The sequence below is a fragment of the Chelonia mydas genome, chromosome 1, assembly GCF_015237465.2.
Source record: "Chelonia mydas isolate rCheMyd1 chromosome 1, rCheMyd1.pri.v2, whole genome shotgun sequence".
Classification (NCBI taxonomy): domain Eukaryota; kingdom Metazoa; phylum Chordata; order Testudines; family Cheloniidae; genus Chelonia; species Chelonia mydas.
The window spans coordinates 54,966,278-54,985,074 of record NC_057849.1 but is presented as its reverse complement, the minus strand read 5'-3'; the positions used below and the strand labels follow the sequence as shown (position 1 = coordinate 54,985,074).

The window sequence follows — 18,797 nt, the reverse complement described above, 5'->3', positions numbered from 1 at the left end:
ATGATGCTGGATTAGTCCTATTGTCTAGTATAATTATTAAGCCCCAGTGAGTTAATCACTTAAAAAAGAGGAATATATTGAGTGGTTGTGATACCATAGAAAAAAAGGATTGTTTAAAGGACATGGTGAAATAACAACACACAATGTTTTGGCCTGTGCAATATAGACAAAGGGTTACTTGAGAGTTAGGGGAAACTGGAGCCAATATGAATAAAAGATGAAACGGTGGGAAGGGATATATAATTATGGTTCTGTAATATTTCCACTTTTCTCTTCACTTTAGCTAGCCTCCCTTCACCTATTATTATCAACCCTGGGCTTTTGTATTTTGAGAGCTTCTTACTATTTTCTAGACTATTCATTATTCCTTCATAAATGTTTAAATTTGGGTATGCTAGAAATTTCATCAACTTGAATCTTGCCACATGTCACCAGAAGTAATGCTTGAACAATTACTATTTTTGATCTTTCAACAGTCCTGGGGGGGTTTGGTTTTTTTTTTTTTTTCCAGGAATATTTTGGGAAAGCGATTATCTTTCTCTTGGGCTTACTTCCAGCAGGGACTGTAAACTATTTAAGGACAACCAGCTTTAATGATAATGAAGTAGACATTTTGTCTGCTGCTAGCCAGCTGCCTCAAAAATCAGTGCTGGTCAAATAGTTCTATGAAAAAATTGTTCCTGCTGAAATTTAGTGCTTTAACAAAATTGGACTTCGGTTCTTAGCATGACAACATGTTTGTTATGTGCAGACCTAAACAAGGTGCTATGAACGTCATAATAATCTTATCTAGGTTTTCATACTGTGCTCATCACTCTATTATCTGAGTACCTTACATTTTCAACCAAATAATCGCAAAAGGAGAATTTTGTTTCCTTATTCCTTATTCCTTATTTTGGATTATATTGCTTTTGGCAGAGCAGATGATAAGCAGAGAGATTGGTATGAAGGAAGCATGAGCAAGGGCATGTGGGGGTCTAGAAGAGTTGGGTTTTATTCTTGGTTCTGTCTGTAACTTCAGCTAAATCTCTCAGTGAATCAGTTTACCTAGCTATAAAATGGGTATAAAACCTCTGTCACAAGGGTGCCTTGAAAATTACTTACTGTTTTTAGAGCATTTTTAGATCACTGAATGAATGGCACTGTAGAAGTGCGAGTATTATGAGTAAAGTATATTGCCAGGTCTTCCAGACCCTTTGAATAACTATGAAAGAACTAGATTATGTTTTCTTAGGTACTTGTGACTAAATTAGAAAAAAAGTCTTATCCATAGAGGAAAAACTTGGTGAAACATTCACTGATATAAGGTTTTGCAGATGTTAAATGTAGGCAGCATGAGTGAGGTGTTGATTTGAGTGCTGGGAATTCAACAGAGGCTCCCGTGGAGAAATACTTTTTTACAACATAATCCCTCTAGTCTCAACTGCTCAGTCATTATGAACATTATTTTACAACTTCTTTACTGAAAGGGAAAAGGGGTAACTGAGTGTGGTTTATCACCCATTTCACACAAAGCACTCTGATATTACGTTACATCTGTTCTGGGCAGCAGAGTACCAGGTATCTTAAGAGACCTATGTGGAATGAGCTGGTGGCCTTAGTCCATTTCCTAGTGCATGTGACCACGTCAGTCACCCCCACTGCTGGCATGAACTGGGATTTTAGTTGCCAGAGTGATCAGACAGGCCAAGGACTGAGCTGGCAAGAAAGACTGTTATCCTCTAACCCCTGTAGATTAGGGCTGAGGCATCTCACCTGAGTCTTGTCCCTGAGGAGTGAGAGACAGCTTGCATGGCTGCTGCTTGTGCTTTGCCATTTAGTGGTGTTAGAACTCGGTAATATCAAGTGAGATTTGAGAACTGGACCCCCAAACAAACAAACTTTTACAAGTACTAAAACATGGGTGGTCATCATGGCTGCATAAAGAAACCACATGTCCATCAGTTTCTGTGGGGGAAGAGATGACCAATGTTAGTAGCATATATCTATGCTTGGATTGTCTAAGTCAGGATGAGGAACATAGGTTTGAAAGGTCTTTATTACTGTAACACTTTACTCTTTGCTTTCCAAAAAATTGTCCAAATTACTATGCAAGTGTTTATCTAGCTTTCTGAATGTTTCTGACAGCACTCCAGATGGCAGTCTGCCTTTGAAGCTTAAAACACCCTGGACCAAGATTAGCATGTGGAAAAGATTTTAACTTACGTTGATCAAAATAGAGAGACTTTCACAATGAGTGAACCTGGGAAAGGGGCCGGGGGGGGAGGCGCTGCAGAGGAATTGCTGGATAGTTAGATGAAAGGTACCAATTGCATGATTTCAATATTTGGGTGAGGCAAGAAATACTCAATGTTTTTGGATGCTTTATCTTCCTAATCATTTGAATGAGATAAGTTAAGTGTAAAAACCCAAAACTTTTTTTGCATATTTTCAGACAAAAATACAAAATAAATTATGTTCATGTTCTTAAACATGTCCATCACCATAGTATCTGAGTGCCTGAAAGCAGAAAGATTCTTTACATATAACAAATATTGATAGATTTAAGCAGATTGAGAGAGAAAGATGTAACACAAGCAATAAGGACACTAGTTTTAGCAGTGATCTTAAGTACATGGGGTCAGTTCATTGCACAAAACAGAAGGAAGAATTTGTTTTACTCTACAATGTCTTTCTGCAAGAAGGTAGTTTTTATTAAGTATCCCTTTCTTAAGTGCCCTTCATAATAGTATCTAAGTGCTCTCTATAAATCTTGAGTATGAGGAATAGCCATAAATGCAGTAGCTTCAGCTTCATATCTGTGCTACAAATATTAGGGGCTGCTGCTCTGGCTTAACTGAAGCATTTTAGTGCTATGTCTTCAATTTTATACTTCAGCTGTAAGAAGTTTTTTGAAGATTCCCCTGCTACCTTCCCACTCTTAGACAACAATAAAAACAATATCTGTATTATTCAAGCATGGGGCTTACATTTAGGTAAATAAATCAATATTTATAAGTGCCTAATAGAAGTGGCCTGATTTTTCAGAGGTGCTGACACTCATGGTTCTCAGTGCTTTTAATTGGAGCTGTGGTATGGTGCCTCTGAAAATCAGGCTACTGATGTAGGCACTGAAATGTGGTTTTCAGTGCTTAACTTTAGGCAATTGGGTTTGAAAATTTTGGCCATCATGCTTTGAATGGGCAGTTTAAATGGTCAATTGTGTCCTGGTTTTAACATGTGTATCGCATCCGGCTTATTCTTCACACCCACACATCCACCATAAGGCACAAAACCCGGAGGAGTTCAGGAGAAGACAGGGCCAGACCATTTGGCTGAGTGGCTGGTGGAGTGTGCATGGTATTGGCACTTGGCATTGAGATCCCAGGCCCCCTGCCAGCCCACCCTTTTCTCTGTGTTTGTTTTTCCACTAGGAGAGGAGCATTTTACTGAAGCATTTACTTTGAAGTAGATGCTGGAGACAGACATTTAGTCCTTAGACCACCTGGATTGTGTCAACTAAAACAGCTCAAACAGTTTCTCTAGGCTGACCTCATTTGGAGTAGGGGTTGCTGTTAAGCTGGGAGGATCGGACTGAGGAAGAATCTGTACTGAGTTTGTACTGAGGAGGTGGTTTGCAAATTTAAATGTCTGAAGCGCAGAAAAAGCCTCCATAAGAATGGCCACACTAGGTCAGACCAAAGGTCCATCTAGCCCAGTATCCTGTCTTCCAACAGTGGCCAATGCCAGGTGCCCCAGAGGGAATGAACAGACCAGGTAATTGTCAAGTGATCCATCATCTGGCAGACAGAGGCTAGGGACACCATCCCAGCTCCTAGCCATTGATGGACCGGTCCTCCATGAATTGATCTAGTTTCTTTTTGAACCCTGTTATAGTCCATAAGGGGTGAGAGAGTTAAACTATTTTACCTCTGCCTGAATTCAGCTTCTGCCCCTGAGCCCTGGGGGGCTGACCTATGCTGCAACAGGCCGCGTCGGGCTAATACGCTGCCCGGCCGCTTAGGGGCTGGGTGCGGGCTCCAGCTCGTCCTCTGGAGAGGGGTCGGTGCATGGGCCAGCCAACTTTTCGGGGCTCGCTCTGCTGGCCGCGCTCGCGGTTCCTGCCCGCTCTCCGGGGCGGGGCGGGAGTGGGACGCGCTGCAGAGGCGTGAACCTCCCTCCCCCGCCCCGGCAGATCCCGGGCAGGGCTTCCTGTCTCCATCCCGCGCCCCCTGGCGCTTCCCGCTGCTCCGCCCGGCCAGGGGAGCGCCGCGCTGCGGGGGCGTTGACAGAGCGGTGCCAGTCAGCCGCGGGGCGGCGCGCCCTCGGCCCGGGCGCGGGACTAGCTCCGCTCGGCCGGGACGCGTCCCACTGGGCGGCGGTGGCTGCTGCGGAGCCGGGCTCGGCGGGAGAGAGGCGTCCTTCCCTTCAGGTAAGGGCTCGCTTCGCCCCCTCCTCGCCCCCGGGCTTGGGCATTGCTCTTGACACGGGCAGCGGGTGGGCGGGATGCGTCTGCTCCCCTGCGCTTGGGTCCTGCGCGGAGCGCTGGAAACGGTGTCAGCTTGTCAGCAGCGCCGGCAGGATCCTCCGAAAGATCCGCGTCCTGCCGGTCAGCAGCAGCCCCCGACTTGGCGTCGTGTGACAGTGTTGCGGGCTGGCTGGCTCAGTGCGTGCTCCTCACAGGGGCTTGCCGTTACGGCCGCAGTTTCCCCAGGCAGAAGGGAGCCGGTTCCTGCAAACGCCTACCTAAACGCGGGCTGTTCCTTCTCGGTTCTCTGCCCTGGGGCTCCACGCTGCCTTTTTCAGACAATGGGACAGATCCTGCCTTCAGCGGCGCCGGTGCAACCTCATTCGTTTCTATGGGATTGTAGCAGTGTAGCTGTCAAGATAATTGGCAATGATGCACGCTTCTGCAGCCCTTTACTTCGTCATAGTAATGAATTTCAATTAAATACTTACTTTTCGTCGTCTTTAAAAAAAATTCACATGAAAATATTTCCAATATCTTGATGCAAACAATCATATAAGCTTTTTTTTTTTATTCCCTTGGCTAATGTTGTTTGTGCTACAGTTAAAAATATAACACACTGCATTTCTCTTAACACCTTTTTTCCAACCTCAGTTAGCCTTTCCACCCCCCCTACTTTTTTTTAAAAAAAACTAAAACAAAACACTTTTTTTCCCACACATATACAGCTGTGCCCTCAAGTACAGAAGTTCCTTAAAGCAATGGGACCTGCAGAAAAATGTGAGAATGCAGCTATTTGTGGCTAAAATGTTTTCATGTTACAGCATAGAAAAAATAATCTGGAAATTTAGTGTTACTGAGCCAAACTAGTTCTAACTTATGCTGACCAACCAATCTCAATACATACAATATTTGTACCAGTCTTTATCCTTCATCCTTTTTCCATTGGACCTTCTTTGAAAATGTGTTATGAGAAGTGCTCTGATATGTAGCTGTTTAGTCAGTGAGAAGCTTCGATAACCCTGCTAGTTGAAAACTTATAACCAGCCTACATGGAAATGCACCAAAGACAAACTCTCATCTATAGTTGGACTCTTGTTTTTACTGAGCATCGCCTCTCATTTAAACCACTGGATTGAGACTCGGGAGATCTGTTGTCAAGTTCTGTCAGAGGCTTCTTATGAAACCTTGGGCAAATCACTTAGGCCTAGATCCTCAAAAAGTAGTTAGGCTCCTAACTTCCATTGGAATCAATGGAAATTAGGAGCCTAAACACCCTTGAGAATTTGGTTTGAATCCCTGTACTTTAATTCTCCGTCTGTGAAACTGACATACTTCCCAGGGTGCTGTGTAGCTCAGTTGATTTCAGAAAAGCATCATTAATGAGTGGAGTCCAGGAAGAATTAAATAGCACAGAAAATATTTTAAAAGGGAAAGAAAAGAAACCCATAAGGGTAAAAGACTGGATGCTTGAATTCCATCTCTGATGCCACCAAAGGCAATACAGTATATTTAATTCTTGACATTCATTATGTATTCTTCCTTGAAAGTTCTTCCAAATCCTTTGATATATAGTAAACTCATCATTCATTCCTCATAGCAGTCCTTCAAAAGGAAATCTCATCCATATATATGATCTCTAAACTAGTTCTAGACGTCCTGAGGCTGAAGGTTGCTGGCTACTTGCTGTGAGGTGCTGAGCTCCCTAGCCATACTGATGTCAATAAAAGCTCAGCACTTGGTGAGATTAGGCCCCAAATGTTGGTGGAAGCAGACTTTACCATCTTTGTAGTAATATCTTTCTTACACATGGCATTTCTAGTGCCATTAGTGTCTTTCAACTCAAGACAAGACTTCTAATTTGAATAAAACCACATACAATAACAATGCAAAATTGTCTTGCTCAAATGTCCAACACTGATCAGGTTTTGATAAAATATGATGCCACCTAGACTGCTCTGTTGATTATAATGAGTTGGGGGTTTATATTAGAAGATCTGAAATTCCCAGCAGATGTTAACCCTTAAGAAATCAGCTAATCCTAAAGGCAGTTAAAGAGCTAATGGTTAAAAATAATTAATCACCTTTCCTGAAGTACGGATAATTAGAAATAAGAGACTTTAAAATAATATTTTCTTTTCACAGTTTATACTGTTTGCATTCTTTTCATGTTGGGCAATATAAAGGAACATGCCAGCCAGTTTCATACTTGTGCTGATATTGAGTTTCTGGTTGATTTCACACTCAAGTTCTCCAGCACTAGTAAGATGCTTCAATGTTTAGTTTGCAAAGACTGCTGAAGAACGTTTATTAATGAACAAACATTAAGGACACTGTTTTTCACCAGATATTAAAAAAATCCTGGCAACATTTCTGTTGGTCTTAGATTTTGTAAAATTTTATTTTCCCCCACCATTTTTATTTTTTTCCCTCCCTGGCCAGTTTCCTGATGAGCTGCTAGGGGACACTATAGTGTGGATGAAAGAGCTGCTGTGGAGGAGAGGCTCAATCATGAGTCTTGAGAGGAGCCAGTCCAGACTTGAGACTATTCACTTGCCTGTCTCCAAAACTCCTCTCATCCTCCAAGTCTGCCTGCTCAGTGTGCCACTCCTCCCACTGCTTGGTCCCACCCTGCTCCTGAGTCCAAGAAGTTGCTGAGGACAGGGAGGCACTGGCATGGTGTCAGCATCGTATCTGAGCAGAGAAGCAGGAGGGAAGTGGCTGATAGCTCAGGTGAGATGAATGGATCTCTTTGTCTATTGCAGAGGAGGGGTGCGGTTCCAAGGCTTCTCAGGGTGGGTAGAGGGGAGCAAGAGAAGATTGGGGATCTGAGAGGGAGGAGGAGGGTGAGCACTTGCTGTTGGGAGAAGTGCGGGAGCCACCAAAACTGCTGCTCCCCTTAACGCTGAAGTGGGTCAGAATTGTGAGAGTGGAAAGATGTTGCTTTAAGTCAAGTTCATTTTATAACCTTATTGAACTAAATCCTCAAGTAGTGTTCATTAAGTATCTGGTTAACTATTGAAGGCCCTTTGAAGTGTAGTATATAATCTGCTTTATATGAAGACTTACCTTCCTTTACAAAGAGGGAATATTTGCTGCATAATATAATGATTCTCCTACAGAAGCTGGTAATGAACAGATATTTGTGCCATCACACTGGCTCTTGGATCTTTGGCAGTTGCTGTAAAAACAGATCCGGAAATTAAAGGAATCCACTGGGTGGTAAAGAGTTTTCTATCTATTTTATATAAAATCAGTAGAGTCAGCAGCATGACTATGAAGCAAGAGTCCTGTAATTTTTAGTATGTGGAAAAACTCATTTGAATAGGTGAAAACAGTCTATGTAAATTTAGCAGGCTGTGTCCCATAAGTTCACTTGACTTAAATATACTAGTCTGTCAATATTTGCACCAGGCTGAGATGGGAGAAAAAGATGGAGGGAGCAATAAGGGGAGAGGATTGAGGCTTGTGTATGGAGCCACAGAGGGAACAGGAAGAAATGAGAGCAGAGATGTAAACGGGTATAGGATTGAAACTGAAGCTCAGAACTTGAAATGTGAGACTGCAAGCTCTTCACTACACTGAGAGTTTTTAGCAATTCTTTCACAGTTGGTCACCAACTGCTGATGCTCCAGCAGTGCTAGCGAAGGTGAGAAAACTAGTGTAGACTGCATGCAAACATTTTTATCACAGTATTGAAGCCTTCTCTGAGCAGATCTAGACAAATCAGTGGTAAACACACTGGCACTGGATCTATATTAGTGCTTCTACCAGTTGAGCAGCATTGGTACTAGGCCAATGGTGGGAGAATTTCTAAAATTCTCCATGTAGGTACAGCCTAAAACAGTGGCTCTGAACCTTTCCAGACTACTGTACCCCTTTCAGGAGTCTGATTTGTTTTCCATACCCCCAAGTTTCACCTCACTGAAAAACAACTTGCTTACAAAAATCAGACATAAAAATACAAGTGTGACAGCATGCTATAACTGAAAAATTGCTGACTTTCTCATTTTTACCATATAATTATAAAATAAATCCACTGGAATATAAATATTGTACTTACATTTCAGTGTATATTATGTAGAGTAATATAAACAAGTCACTGTATGAAATTTTAGTTTGTACTGACTTCGCTAGTGCTTTTTATGTAGCCTGTTGTAAAGCTAGGGAAATACGTAGATGAGTTGACATACCCCTGGAAAATCTCTGCATATCCCCAGGGGTACACGTAGTCCTGGTTGAGAATCACTGTCCTAAAAGACTGGAAAGGATTTAAGGAGATGATTTTATCAGGGGAATTTTGAATAGATGAAAAGGGTAAAGGCCAAAGAAGAGAAGGTTGCAATTATTATTTGCATTACAGTAGCACCTAAAGACCCCAACTAATTTTGGGACCTCCATTGTGCTAGGTGCTGTGCATATGCTTTGTAAGAGAGAATCCTTGCCCCGATAGGTTTATACTCTAAATAGACAAGACAGGCAAAGGGTGGGATGGGAAACAGAGGCACAGAGATATAATAATAATACCTAGCTCTTATCTAATGATTTTCATCATTAGGTCTCAAAGCGCTTTGCACAGAAGGTCAGTATCCACATTTTACAGATGGGGAAACTGATGCATTCACCACCGTCACCCCTATCCTCAAGACAACCTCACACACACGCACACTGGAGTCACTCACAGCCAATTGTCCTGTTCTGTTCATTCCCGCTGAAGCATCTGGCATTGGCCACTGTCAGAAGACAAGATACTGGGCTAGATGGACCTTTGGTCTGACCCAATGTGGCCATCCTTATTTTCTTATGATAGGAATGGGGGAATTGCCATACAGGACTTATAGTCCACCTGATCTGGTATATCGTCCCTGACGATGGCCAGTACCACATGTTGCAAAGGGAAGTGCAAGAATACCCATAAAAGGCAGTTATGGAATAATCTGCCCATTTTAACCTTTAGCAGTGGATTTATGTCTTGAGACATAAGGCTTAATTATCACCGTATAATCTGCATCCTCTCTAATATAACTGTGGATGTTCTCACTACCTATATCAATGTCTAATCCTTTTTAGAATCCTGTTAAGGCCTTGGACTCAGTGATGATTACATTCTTCAGGTATATGTGGCTTTATTATCATATTACCCTTTACTTATTGCTTTGCCAAGCTGTGCATGCTACTATTAATCAGTCTCTCTGCTGGGTAAGAGAATATGGAGGAAGGATGGACATGGGGAATGCAGGAGAAGAAACCAAGAAAATAACAAACTTTTATGTGATATTCCTCCTATAGTCTAGATCAATGACTTTAACAATCTTGTCAATATTAAATGAACTCACTGTTTACGATTACTGACAAATTGAATGGTCTGCATTGTGACTGAGAGACTTAAAACTGTCTCACTGTCACCTTTGTGCTCTTCCCGCATCTATTGGTTGTATCTAACTGTGTTCTCTCATCTTAAAATTAGATTATAAACTCTATCGAGCCAGAACTCATTCTTCATTATGTTTGTACAGTATCTAGCACAGTAGGGTAGACACCATTATAATGCAATTAATAATAATAGCCTTTCTTTGATAATAGTGCCTTTTGGGAGGGTCTTATCTTTTGGGTTGATTGTAACTTCCTTTTCAAACAAATTGTTGCTGCTGCGATCATAGTCGTCCTACTTTTTTTTACTACAAGCTTCATGGAGATTTACTCGATTTACTTTAAAACAAAATTTTGATTAATCTATATAAGTGGAACGAAAATAAAAAATATGCATTGTAGGACGAATTGTCAAAAATGGCATCTATAATTGTGGCACAATCAACTGCAGGTGAAACTGACAAAATTTAGACTTAAAATATCTGATTCACCAATAAAATAGATGGGAAAACTCCAAATTTTAGCACCTTCCCCCTCTGATTAATATCAAGGATGTGCAAACAAATTGTAGATCTAACAGTGATTATTAAATATATTGATAAACCTGAACCAAAAGGGAAGTCTGAGAATCAATGACAGATTTGTATTGATTCATTTTTGTGCTAATGAGGATTCTCTTAAACACAAACAAAACAGTTAACAGAAAGCAAAGTTATTGATGGTTTTATATATGCAAGCACTGGAATAAATTGCCTAGGGAGGTTGTGGAATCTCCATCATTGGAGATTTTTAAGAGCAGGGTAGACAAACACCTGTCAGGGATGGTCTAGGTCAGGGGTGGGCAAACTTTTTGGCTCGAGGGCCACATCGGGGTTGCAAAACTATATGGAGGGCCGGGTAGGGAAGGCTGTGCCTCCCCAAACAGCCTGGCCCCCGCACTCTATCTGCCCCCTCCCACTTCCTGCCCCCCTCAGAATCCCTGACCCATCCAACCCCCCTGCTCCTTGTCCCCTGACCGCCCCCTCCTTGGACCCCCACCCCGAATTGCCCCCCAGAACCTCATCCCCTATCTAACCCCCGCTGCTCCCTGTCCCCTGACTGCCCCAACCCCTATCCACACCCCCAACTCCTGACAGGCCCCCTGGGACTCCCACGCCCTATCCAACCCCCCCTGTTCCCTGAGCCCCCCCCAAAGCCTCCCACCCATCCAACCCCCCCGCTCCCTGAGTGCCCCCCCCCCCCCCGAATCCCTGACCCATCCAACTGCCCCCTATCCCCTGACTGCTGCCCCGGGACCCCCCGCCCCCTTACCATGCCAGAGCCAGTCACGCCACCACGCTGCCCAGCAAGAGCAGTGGGCCAGAGTGCTGGCGGCACAGCACGGCCTGCTCAGGCTGCAGGGGAGGGGGGACAGCAGGGGAGCGACCGGGAGCTCGCCTCCCCGGCCGGGAGCTCAGGGGCCGGGCAGGATGTGGCCCGCAGGCTGTAGTTTGCCCACCTCTGGTCTAGATAATACTTACTCCTGCCATGACTGCAGGGAACTGGAGTAGATGACCTCTCCAGGTCCCTTCCAGTCCTACGATTCAATGAACACTAGCAATAATCCCTCAGTACCTATGTGTGCAGAGGTCAGAATCCATGTTGTGTTCTCAATTTTAACTAATCTGTACTTTATATGAATCCTGTTGCTTTAGCGCAGCGGTTCTCAAACTGTGGGTCAGGACCCTATTTTATGGGGTCACCAGGGCTCATGTTAGACTTGCTGGAGCCCAATGCCTGGGGCCGAAGGGCAAGGGCTTTGGCCCAGGGAGGCGGGACTCGGGGTTCAGCTTTGGCCCCACCCTGATCCGGGGCGGCAGGGCTCGGGCAGGCTCAGACTTTGGTCTCCCCTCCTGGGGTCATGCAATAATGTTTTTTGTCAGAAGGAGGGTCACGGTGCAATGAAGTTTGAGAACCCTTGCTTTAGTGCATCGAGATCCTTATATAAAAGCTGACTACTGCAGTCTTTGCAATGGGATTGCTATCCAGACCTTAACAGGTTGGTTGGAAGGGTAAAGCGATAAAAAAATCTCATTGTTCTGATAAAGGAACTGACATTGGGGAGGTGAACTTTGTTATATACTGAATTGTAGCCATGCATGTCTAGGTGCACTGGAGATATGTAGCTGATTGTAAGGTGGATAGAAGAGGAAATGGAGATATTAAGTATTTGTCAAAAGTTTTTCAACAAATGTTCAGGTTTTTTTTCTTTTATGAAGCAAATTCAACAGGGTTCTAATTTTTTGAAGTTTTGATTTTCAGGTGTTCTTGAAAAAAGTGTGCGCGCTTTGGGGGTGGAAAAGGACATGAGGAATAAAAGGACCTGGGAGCCCACTGATCAGAATGAAACAGATGTTGAAAGATTTTTCAAATCTATTGTTAGTTGTGCTCTGTGATTATGGTGAGTATTGTAACTCTAAAAGGCGTACTGTAGATATTTAACTAAAGTCATTTGAAAATGTTAATGTGTAGTGGTGTTAACAGATGATCTGGTTCATTGGGAACATGCACAGAATCCATCTCAGGAGTGCCCAGAAATATAGTCTTGGACTTGTGAAAAATGTAAATGACTTAACTGAAGGCTGTATTTGTATCAGAACAGAAGGAGGACCTTCTCCAGCTGTGGATTTGTTCAGAATAAGAAACATAATATACTGAACAGATTTCTGTGGGTATCAGCAAGCAATCCTGGCTGTCACCAGTAACTAACTGAGCAATGTTATATGGCAAACCTTCTATATCACTAAAAAGAAAAGGAGTACTTGTGGCACCTTAGAGACTAACCAATTTATTTGAGCATAAGCTTTCGTGAGCTACAGTGAGCTGCAGCTCACGAAAGCTTATGCTCAAATAAATTGGTTAGTCTCTAAGGTGCCACAAAAGTACTCCTTTTCTTTTTGCGAATACAGACTAACACGGCTGTTACTCTGAAACCTTCTATATCACTGTAGTTCACATAATTCAAAGGAAGTGGGGGAATGTAGAGCAATGAAAATTTTTTCCAATGCACTTAAGTGATGTAGGAGCCCTAAATGCCAGTTTTCAAAAGTGACAGGCACCTAGGTGCTTAAAAACCATTGACTTTTCAGAGAGACATGAGTTACTAAGTGTCTAATTCACTTTGAAAATGGGGTTTAAGCTCCTAATTCACTTAGATGTTTTGAAAATGTTATCCCTAACATTTAAATTAAGTGAAGTTGGTATTTTGACTCTCAGTACATTTTCAAGCTCAAGCAAGAAAATTAAGCTATGCATTGCTCAACCTTAGTGTACAGCCTTGAAAAGTTTGGAGTCCTGATTTAGTCTGCTTCTATGGATGTGGTGTGGTAACAAGCTGCACACTGGCCAAAAAGATGAAGACCAGATATAAATGGTGCAAAATTTACAGCTATTTGCTCTCAAAATATGTGTGAGAAACTGAATTACAGACAGTTATTAAATACTGCACCTGCCCCGTTACACAAACCCACATCTTTGCTCCCAACACTATGACAAGAGATCAGTTCTACATTTAACAGGCCTTTCAATTGTAACAGTTTGGGATGTAATCTAGCTCACAATAAAAATGGGGACATTTGTTTTTTGTGATGGCATGTAGATGTCAACTCCCTGCCATTTTAATCAGACAAGTTTAACTAGAAAAGTTAGCAATACAGTATTGAATGAGAGACATGGTGAAGATAAATGATTAATCCACGTATGTCTAGGTGAAATGAAATGTTATGTCTATAACTTTTTGAGGGGACAACCATGCGTACAAACATTACCTAGTTAACCCACAAATGTAAAAGCCATGATTCTTACACTAAATGGAACTTTGTTCAATCATTCTAATTACAAGGTGAGGCTAGGGATGCTAAATCTTTATGATAACATTTTTAGCATTTTAGCTCTTGTAGTGACAATATTTCTGATATAAAAAATACTCCATAGCCCAGAAAATAACTGCCAAGCAATTTTGTGTATATACTCATTTCATTTTTGGTCACATACATCTATTTTTACCCATCTATTTCCTTCCCCTCTCTACTACAGCAGAAGTACATACTGTGATACAGCATGGCCAGAAGGCAGCAGGAGAGTGATATAGGAGAGAGATGTAAATCCCAGGATGAGGAGAAGCCTTATTCCCTGTAGAGGGAAGAAAGGTTTCTATAGATTAATTAAAAGCACCTGAAGCCAATTAGAGCACCTGAAGCTAGTCACCTGATAAAAACCACCTGCTTCAATCAACCAGGTGAAGGAGTAGGAGGGTTTGGAGATGGAGCAGAGTGTAGTTTGGAGGAGTTGAAATAGAGGAGAGTTTGGAGAAGTGCTGTGGCTGGCTAGAAGACCAAGACCATAGGTAAAGAGACACCTGGCTTGTGCAGAGAGAGGGCAGGAAGTCCCACAAGCTGAAGAACAGGAGAGGGAAGTAGCCCAGGGGAAGGAAGCACTAGTTCAAGTGGTTTACCACTATCCTTAGGGCCCCTGGGCTGGGACCTGGAGTAGAGGGTGGGCCCGGGTCCCTCCTTCTCCACTACCCTTCTCTGGGTTACTAGTGGGAGAGTAGATATCCTAGTTCAGGGGCAGGAAACTATGCCCTGAAACCCCCCCCCCCCCCTGCCCAAGAAGAGGAAGCGCGGGACCCATAATAATCGTACCGGCAATTTGCCACAGTACTAAAAAACCTGTATAATCTGGAAGATTAGCTTGCAGTAAAATAAAATATTCTTCTTAAACCTTATCATTACTAAGATGTACATGTTTTAAAAATCTGACTGCCAGTAAAATACTGATAGCTGAGAAGCCCAGTTTGGTTTAAATATAATTTTAAAAAAATTAGAATAATACCCAGAAATACAAAATTATTTTCACTTTTAGGAGAAAAAACTCTGATCACAATAGCAGCCAGTTCTTGCAGTAACTACACTGGCAGGTCATTGGCATCACAACCAGGACCCACAAAAGGCTAAAAACAATCCAAGGCAGGCTACCCATGCTATTGGGATCAAATTCTGGCTGGTGATGCACCCACATTCATACCAGAAAGCAGCAGCAGCAGTATGCGATGGAAGTTGGCTGCCCCTATTCTAGGCCCTTGTGAAAGTCCTGAAGCGGCTGCTCTGTCAGTGTATGACCAGAATATTCCTACTCTTATACAAAGATAGGGAAAGGAGAGTGTGCACTTGGGCTAATCTCAGTCAAAGTGCACCAACCCAATGACAGCTGCCCCCAGTAACGCCCACTTTCCAAGACTTACCATATGATTCATATTGAAGTCAATAGCAGGTACATCACTAAAACCCCATGCACTACTTCTATTTCTTGGGGTATGTCTACTCTTAATATACAGCGGCACAGTGTAGACATTACCTACGCCGACAGGAGGGGTTCTCCCATGGGCTTAGGTACTCCACCTCCCTGAGAGGTGGTAACTAGGTTAACAGGAGAGTTCTTTCATCAACCTAGTGCTGTCTACACCAGGGGGTAAGCTGATATAGCTACATCTCTCAGGGATGTGGATTTTTCATACTCTTGAGAGACATGACTTTACTGACGTAAATTCCTAGTGTAAACCAGGCCTTACAGTACTATATAGTCTGTATCAATAAGGTAAATAGGAATCAGGATGGTATTATAAGAGACGCAGGTAGCAATGCATATAGTTAAGATTGCCTGATACTTTCCATTATAAGACCCTATTTTCAATTGCTGATAGCATTGCCAAGCTTAAATCATTTGGGCTGAAATCTTTCATCTTTTATGTCTGCCTGAGGCTGATTTTTCACATTTCAGCTAAAATGGTTCATCCCTTTTCAAGAATGAGATTGTTTGGCCCAGTTAAATAATTCTTTCAGCCCTTTTGTTGAGAAACTCTAGCACCTCTGTGCTAGGGAGCAGTGAGCTGACATTTGGCTGGGAGGACACCCTTGTGTCAGGGATGTGCCTTTTGCTGCTCCCTGTGAATATTTGCCCAAATCTGGCCAATTACTAAGCACCTGAAAAATCACACATCACCCATGCCCAGTAGAGACTGTTAGAATTTTGTAGCTAAATTCTCTGAAGATTCTGTCTGCACAGAGCATGCTTCAGCTCCTCATAACTCTTATTTATCAACCAGACTCCACAAGCAGCATCCCTACAGGGAAATTGAGCATGCACCATTCCAGGGTTGCAGGGTCTGAGCTGGACTGTCCCTGAAATTGCTTCTCCTGGTTTCCAAGGGTCATTGTGGCACTGAACACTGGAGCTGAGAGTAGAAGCCAGGAGTGGAAGACTGAGAGTGAGAGGAGGGGGGCAAAAGATTTGAGGAGGCAGGAACACAGATTTGAGAGAGGGAGAGGGATAGGAGTAGGGGTGGGGGATGAGGGGAAGTCCTAGAGACAGGCAGAAGCTGAGGAGAATGGGTAACAGGAAAGAGCAGAGGGAGAAGAAAGTATAGGAGCAGAAAGGGACTGGGAGAAGCTGGGGAAAGGAGCAAGGTACATGGGTCTGTAACCACTATATTACACTTTTCTAGAGAACCTGGAATGGACCCATTATTCCTGATGCTCACCATTCCTTTGCTGTCCAGCAAATATCTGTGAAACCCACTGGCAAAATGTGTGTCTGAGCCCCATCTAGTGGCTGGTCCACATTGAAGATAACAGCCTATTATTGCAACCAGTTCTTCCATTAGCTCAAATAATAGAGGACTATGTTATGGATCTAAAAATCCCCACCCTGGTGATGACCTGTGTTGGGGGTTAGTATGGTTCTATATGATGGATTATTTTAGTCTTAAAATGTTCAAATTTTTTTAAAAATTAGGAAATTATTGGAGCTGGTTGGGAATTTTTCAACAAAATATTTTTTCACTGCAAAATGTTGATTTGTCAAATTGGACATTTTATTTGTGTGAAAGGGTTGGTTTAGATGAATTTCCTGTTCTAAAAAATTAAAAAGTTTTTAAATTGTCAAGTGGGACATTTCAATATTTTTAAATGAAAAGTTCAGATTTTTTTGTTAAAAATGACTTTTTGTTTTGAAATGTAAGTTAATGTACAGTAAAAAAAAGTTTAAAAGGATCAACATTGAAACAAAATGTTTTAAAACGATCAAAACAAAATGTTTGAAGTGACTGAATGCATTTTTTTTTTTTTTGCGCAATTTTTAGTTTGTGAAAATTGAGTTTTTTGACTTGATTCAGGCCTGGAAAAGTTTTCAAAATTTTAGAAATCTTCATGAGATCTGAAAACCATTTCCTGCTCAACTCTAGAAATTATATTTAAAAAAAAAACTATGTTAAAAGAACATTATGGTTGCAAAGAAATTAGAAAATGGCAGAATTGAGGTTGCCCTCTTGTGCACATGCATTGTGATTAGGGCTCTACCAAATTTGCGGCCATGAAAATCGTGTCATGTATTGTGAAAAATGGTCTCTGGCCACCCAGCTCTGAAAGCAGAGTGGGTGCCAAGCTCTGAAGGCAGCAGCACGGCTGCCCTTACTTCTCTGCTGCTGCTGGCGGCGGCACTGCCTTCAGAGCAAGGTGCTCAGGCAGCAGCCACCGCTCTCCCGCTACCCAGCTTCAGGCAGTGCCGCTGCCAGCAACAGCGGAGAAGTAATGGTGGCAATACTGTGACCCCCTAATATGCTTGTGATCCCCTTTTGGGCTGGGGTCCCAAGTTTGAGAAATGTTGCGGAGAAATCACACATTTTTGGGGGGTTGGTCATGGCATGAATAACAAATTTCACGGGTGTGTAACACATCCACAAAATTTGCTATTTATGCTGTGATCAACTCATGAAAAATGTGTGATTTCTCCACAATTTAAGCAACCCCCAAATTATGATAGTCTTTAATTATATGATTTTTTCCCACAGGACCCCTGACTTATTCAGTGCACAAGTTGGACCTACTCTGGGAATGAATCAGGGTTGTGTAGTGAATGAGGCTATTTTCTTTAGGACCCCTTCCTCAGTGTTTCAGGAGTTGCAAGGTGTGTAGTGAGTGAGGTAGGGAATAGCAGGAAGAGAAAGGATAGACAGTCGCATGGATAAGGCAGTTGAATGGTGCCCTGTAGAAGTGGATTCTATCCCTGTTTCTGCCACAGGTTTTCTTTGTGATGCTGAGGAAGTCATGTAAGCAAAAATTCTCACAGGTGGCCAGTGTCTGTTTACTAAAAATATCCCTGACAAAATGAGAATTTGCAGATCATAAGAACATAACACAAGAACGGCCATATTGGGTCAGACCAAAGGTCCATCTAGCCCAGTATCCTGTCTTCTGACAGTGGCCAGTGCCAGGTGCTCCAGAGGGAATGAACAGACCAGGTAATCATCAAGTGATCCATCCCCTGTCGCCCATTCCCAGCTTCTGGCAAACAGAGGCTAGGGACACCATCCCTGCCCATCCTGGCTAATAGCCATTGATGGACCTCTCCTCCATGAATTTATCTAGTTCTTTTTTGAACCCTGTTCTAGGGTCCCCACACTACTTCAAAATGGGCAGCTGCAGGGACTAGGAGCTGCCTGGAGCTGCGGGGTACCCCCGCTGCCTGTAGCAGGGGCTAGGAACTCAGGCATTCCCTGCCACCTACAGGGCCCAGGGGCTTGGGTTCCTCTGCAGCAGCCTGCCACCCCCAGTGGCCCGCAGCAGTCGGGAGCTCGGGGATTCCTTGCCACCCCTGGTAGCCGGGAGCTCTGGGGTTTCCCGGCAGCGCCACGCCCAGTGGCAGGAGCTGGGGGTTCCCCACCGCCACCCACCAGGAGCTGGAGGGGTCACCCCTCTGTCCCAGGCAGCAGGGAGCTCAGGGGTTTCCCCTCTGCTGCCCACCAGGAGTGGTGCAGCAGGGGAGCCCTGAGCTCCTAACGGCAGGGAGCTGCGGTGGCTGGGAGCTGTAGGGGCTGCCAGAGATGGCGGAGGTACCCCACAGCCTCCTGCCCCAGTGGGCCGCAGGGGACCCTGCAGCTCCCAAC

The 18,797-nt window shown here is 43.4% G+C and overlaps 1 protein-coding gene across 6 annotated transcripts in view; it reads left to right on the top strand.

The window, feature by feature from the left end:
* Window positions 1–3,891: 3,891 nt before the first annotated feature.
* The window catches only part of THSD1 (thrombospondin type 1 domain containing 1), a 32,499-nt gene continuing 17,593 nt past the window's right edge, over window positions 3,892–18,797 (top strand). The window contains exons 1-6 of one of the 6 annotated variants that reach the window (XM_043532458.1): window positions 4,142–4,411; window positions 5,176–5,227; window positions 6,890–7,180; window positions 7,570–7,669; window positions 9,518–9,561; window positions 12,119–12,257. In XM_043532458.1, the coding sequence (XP_043388393.1) occupies window positions 12,200–12,257 (58 nt within the window). In that variant the 5' untranslated portion in view covers window positions 4,142–4,411; window positions 5,176–5,227; window positions 6,890–7,180; ... (1 more) ...; window positions 9,518–9,561; window positions 12,119–12,199. Of the gene's footprint in view, window positions 4,412–5,175; window positions 5,228–6,889; window positions 7,181–7,569; window positions 7,670–9,517; window positions 9,562–12,118; window positions 12,258–18,797 lie in introns of all 6 variants that reach the window. The other 5 variants (XM_037892937.2, XM_043532466.1, XM_037892931.2 and 2 more) reach the window with 5 other exon arrangements.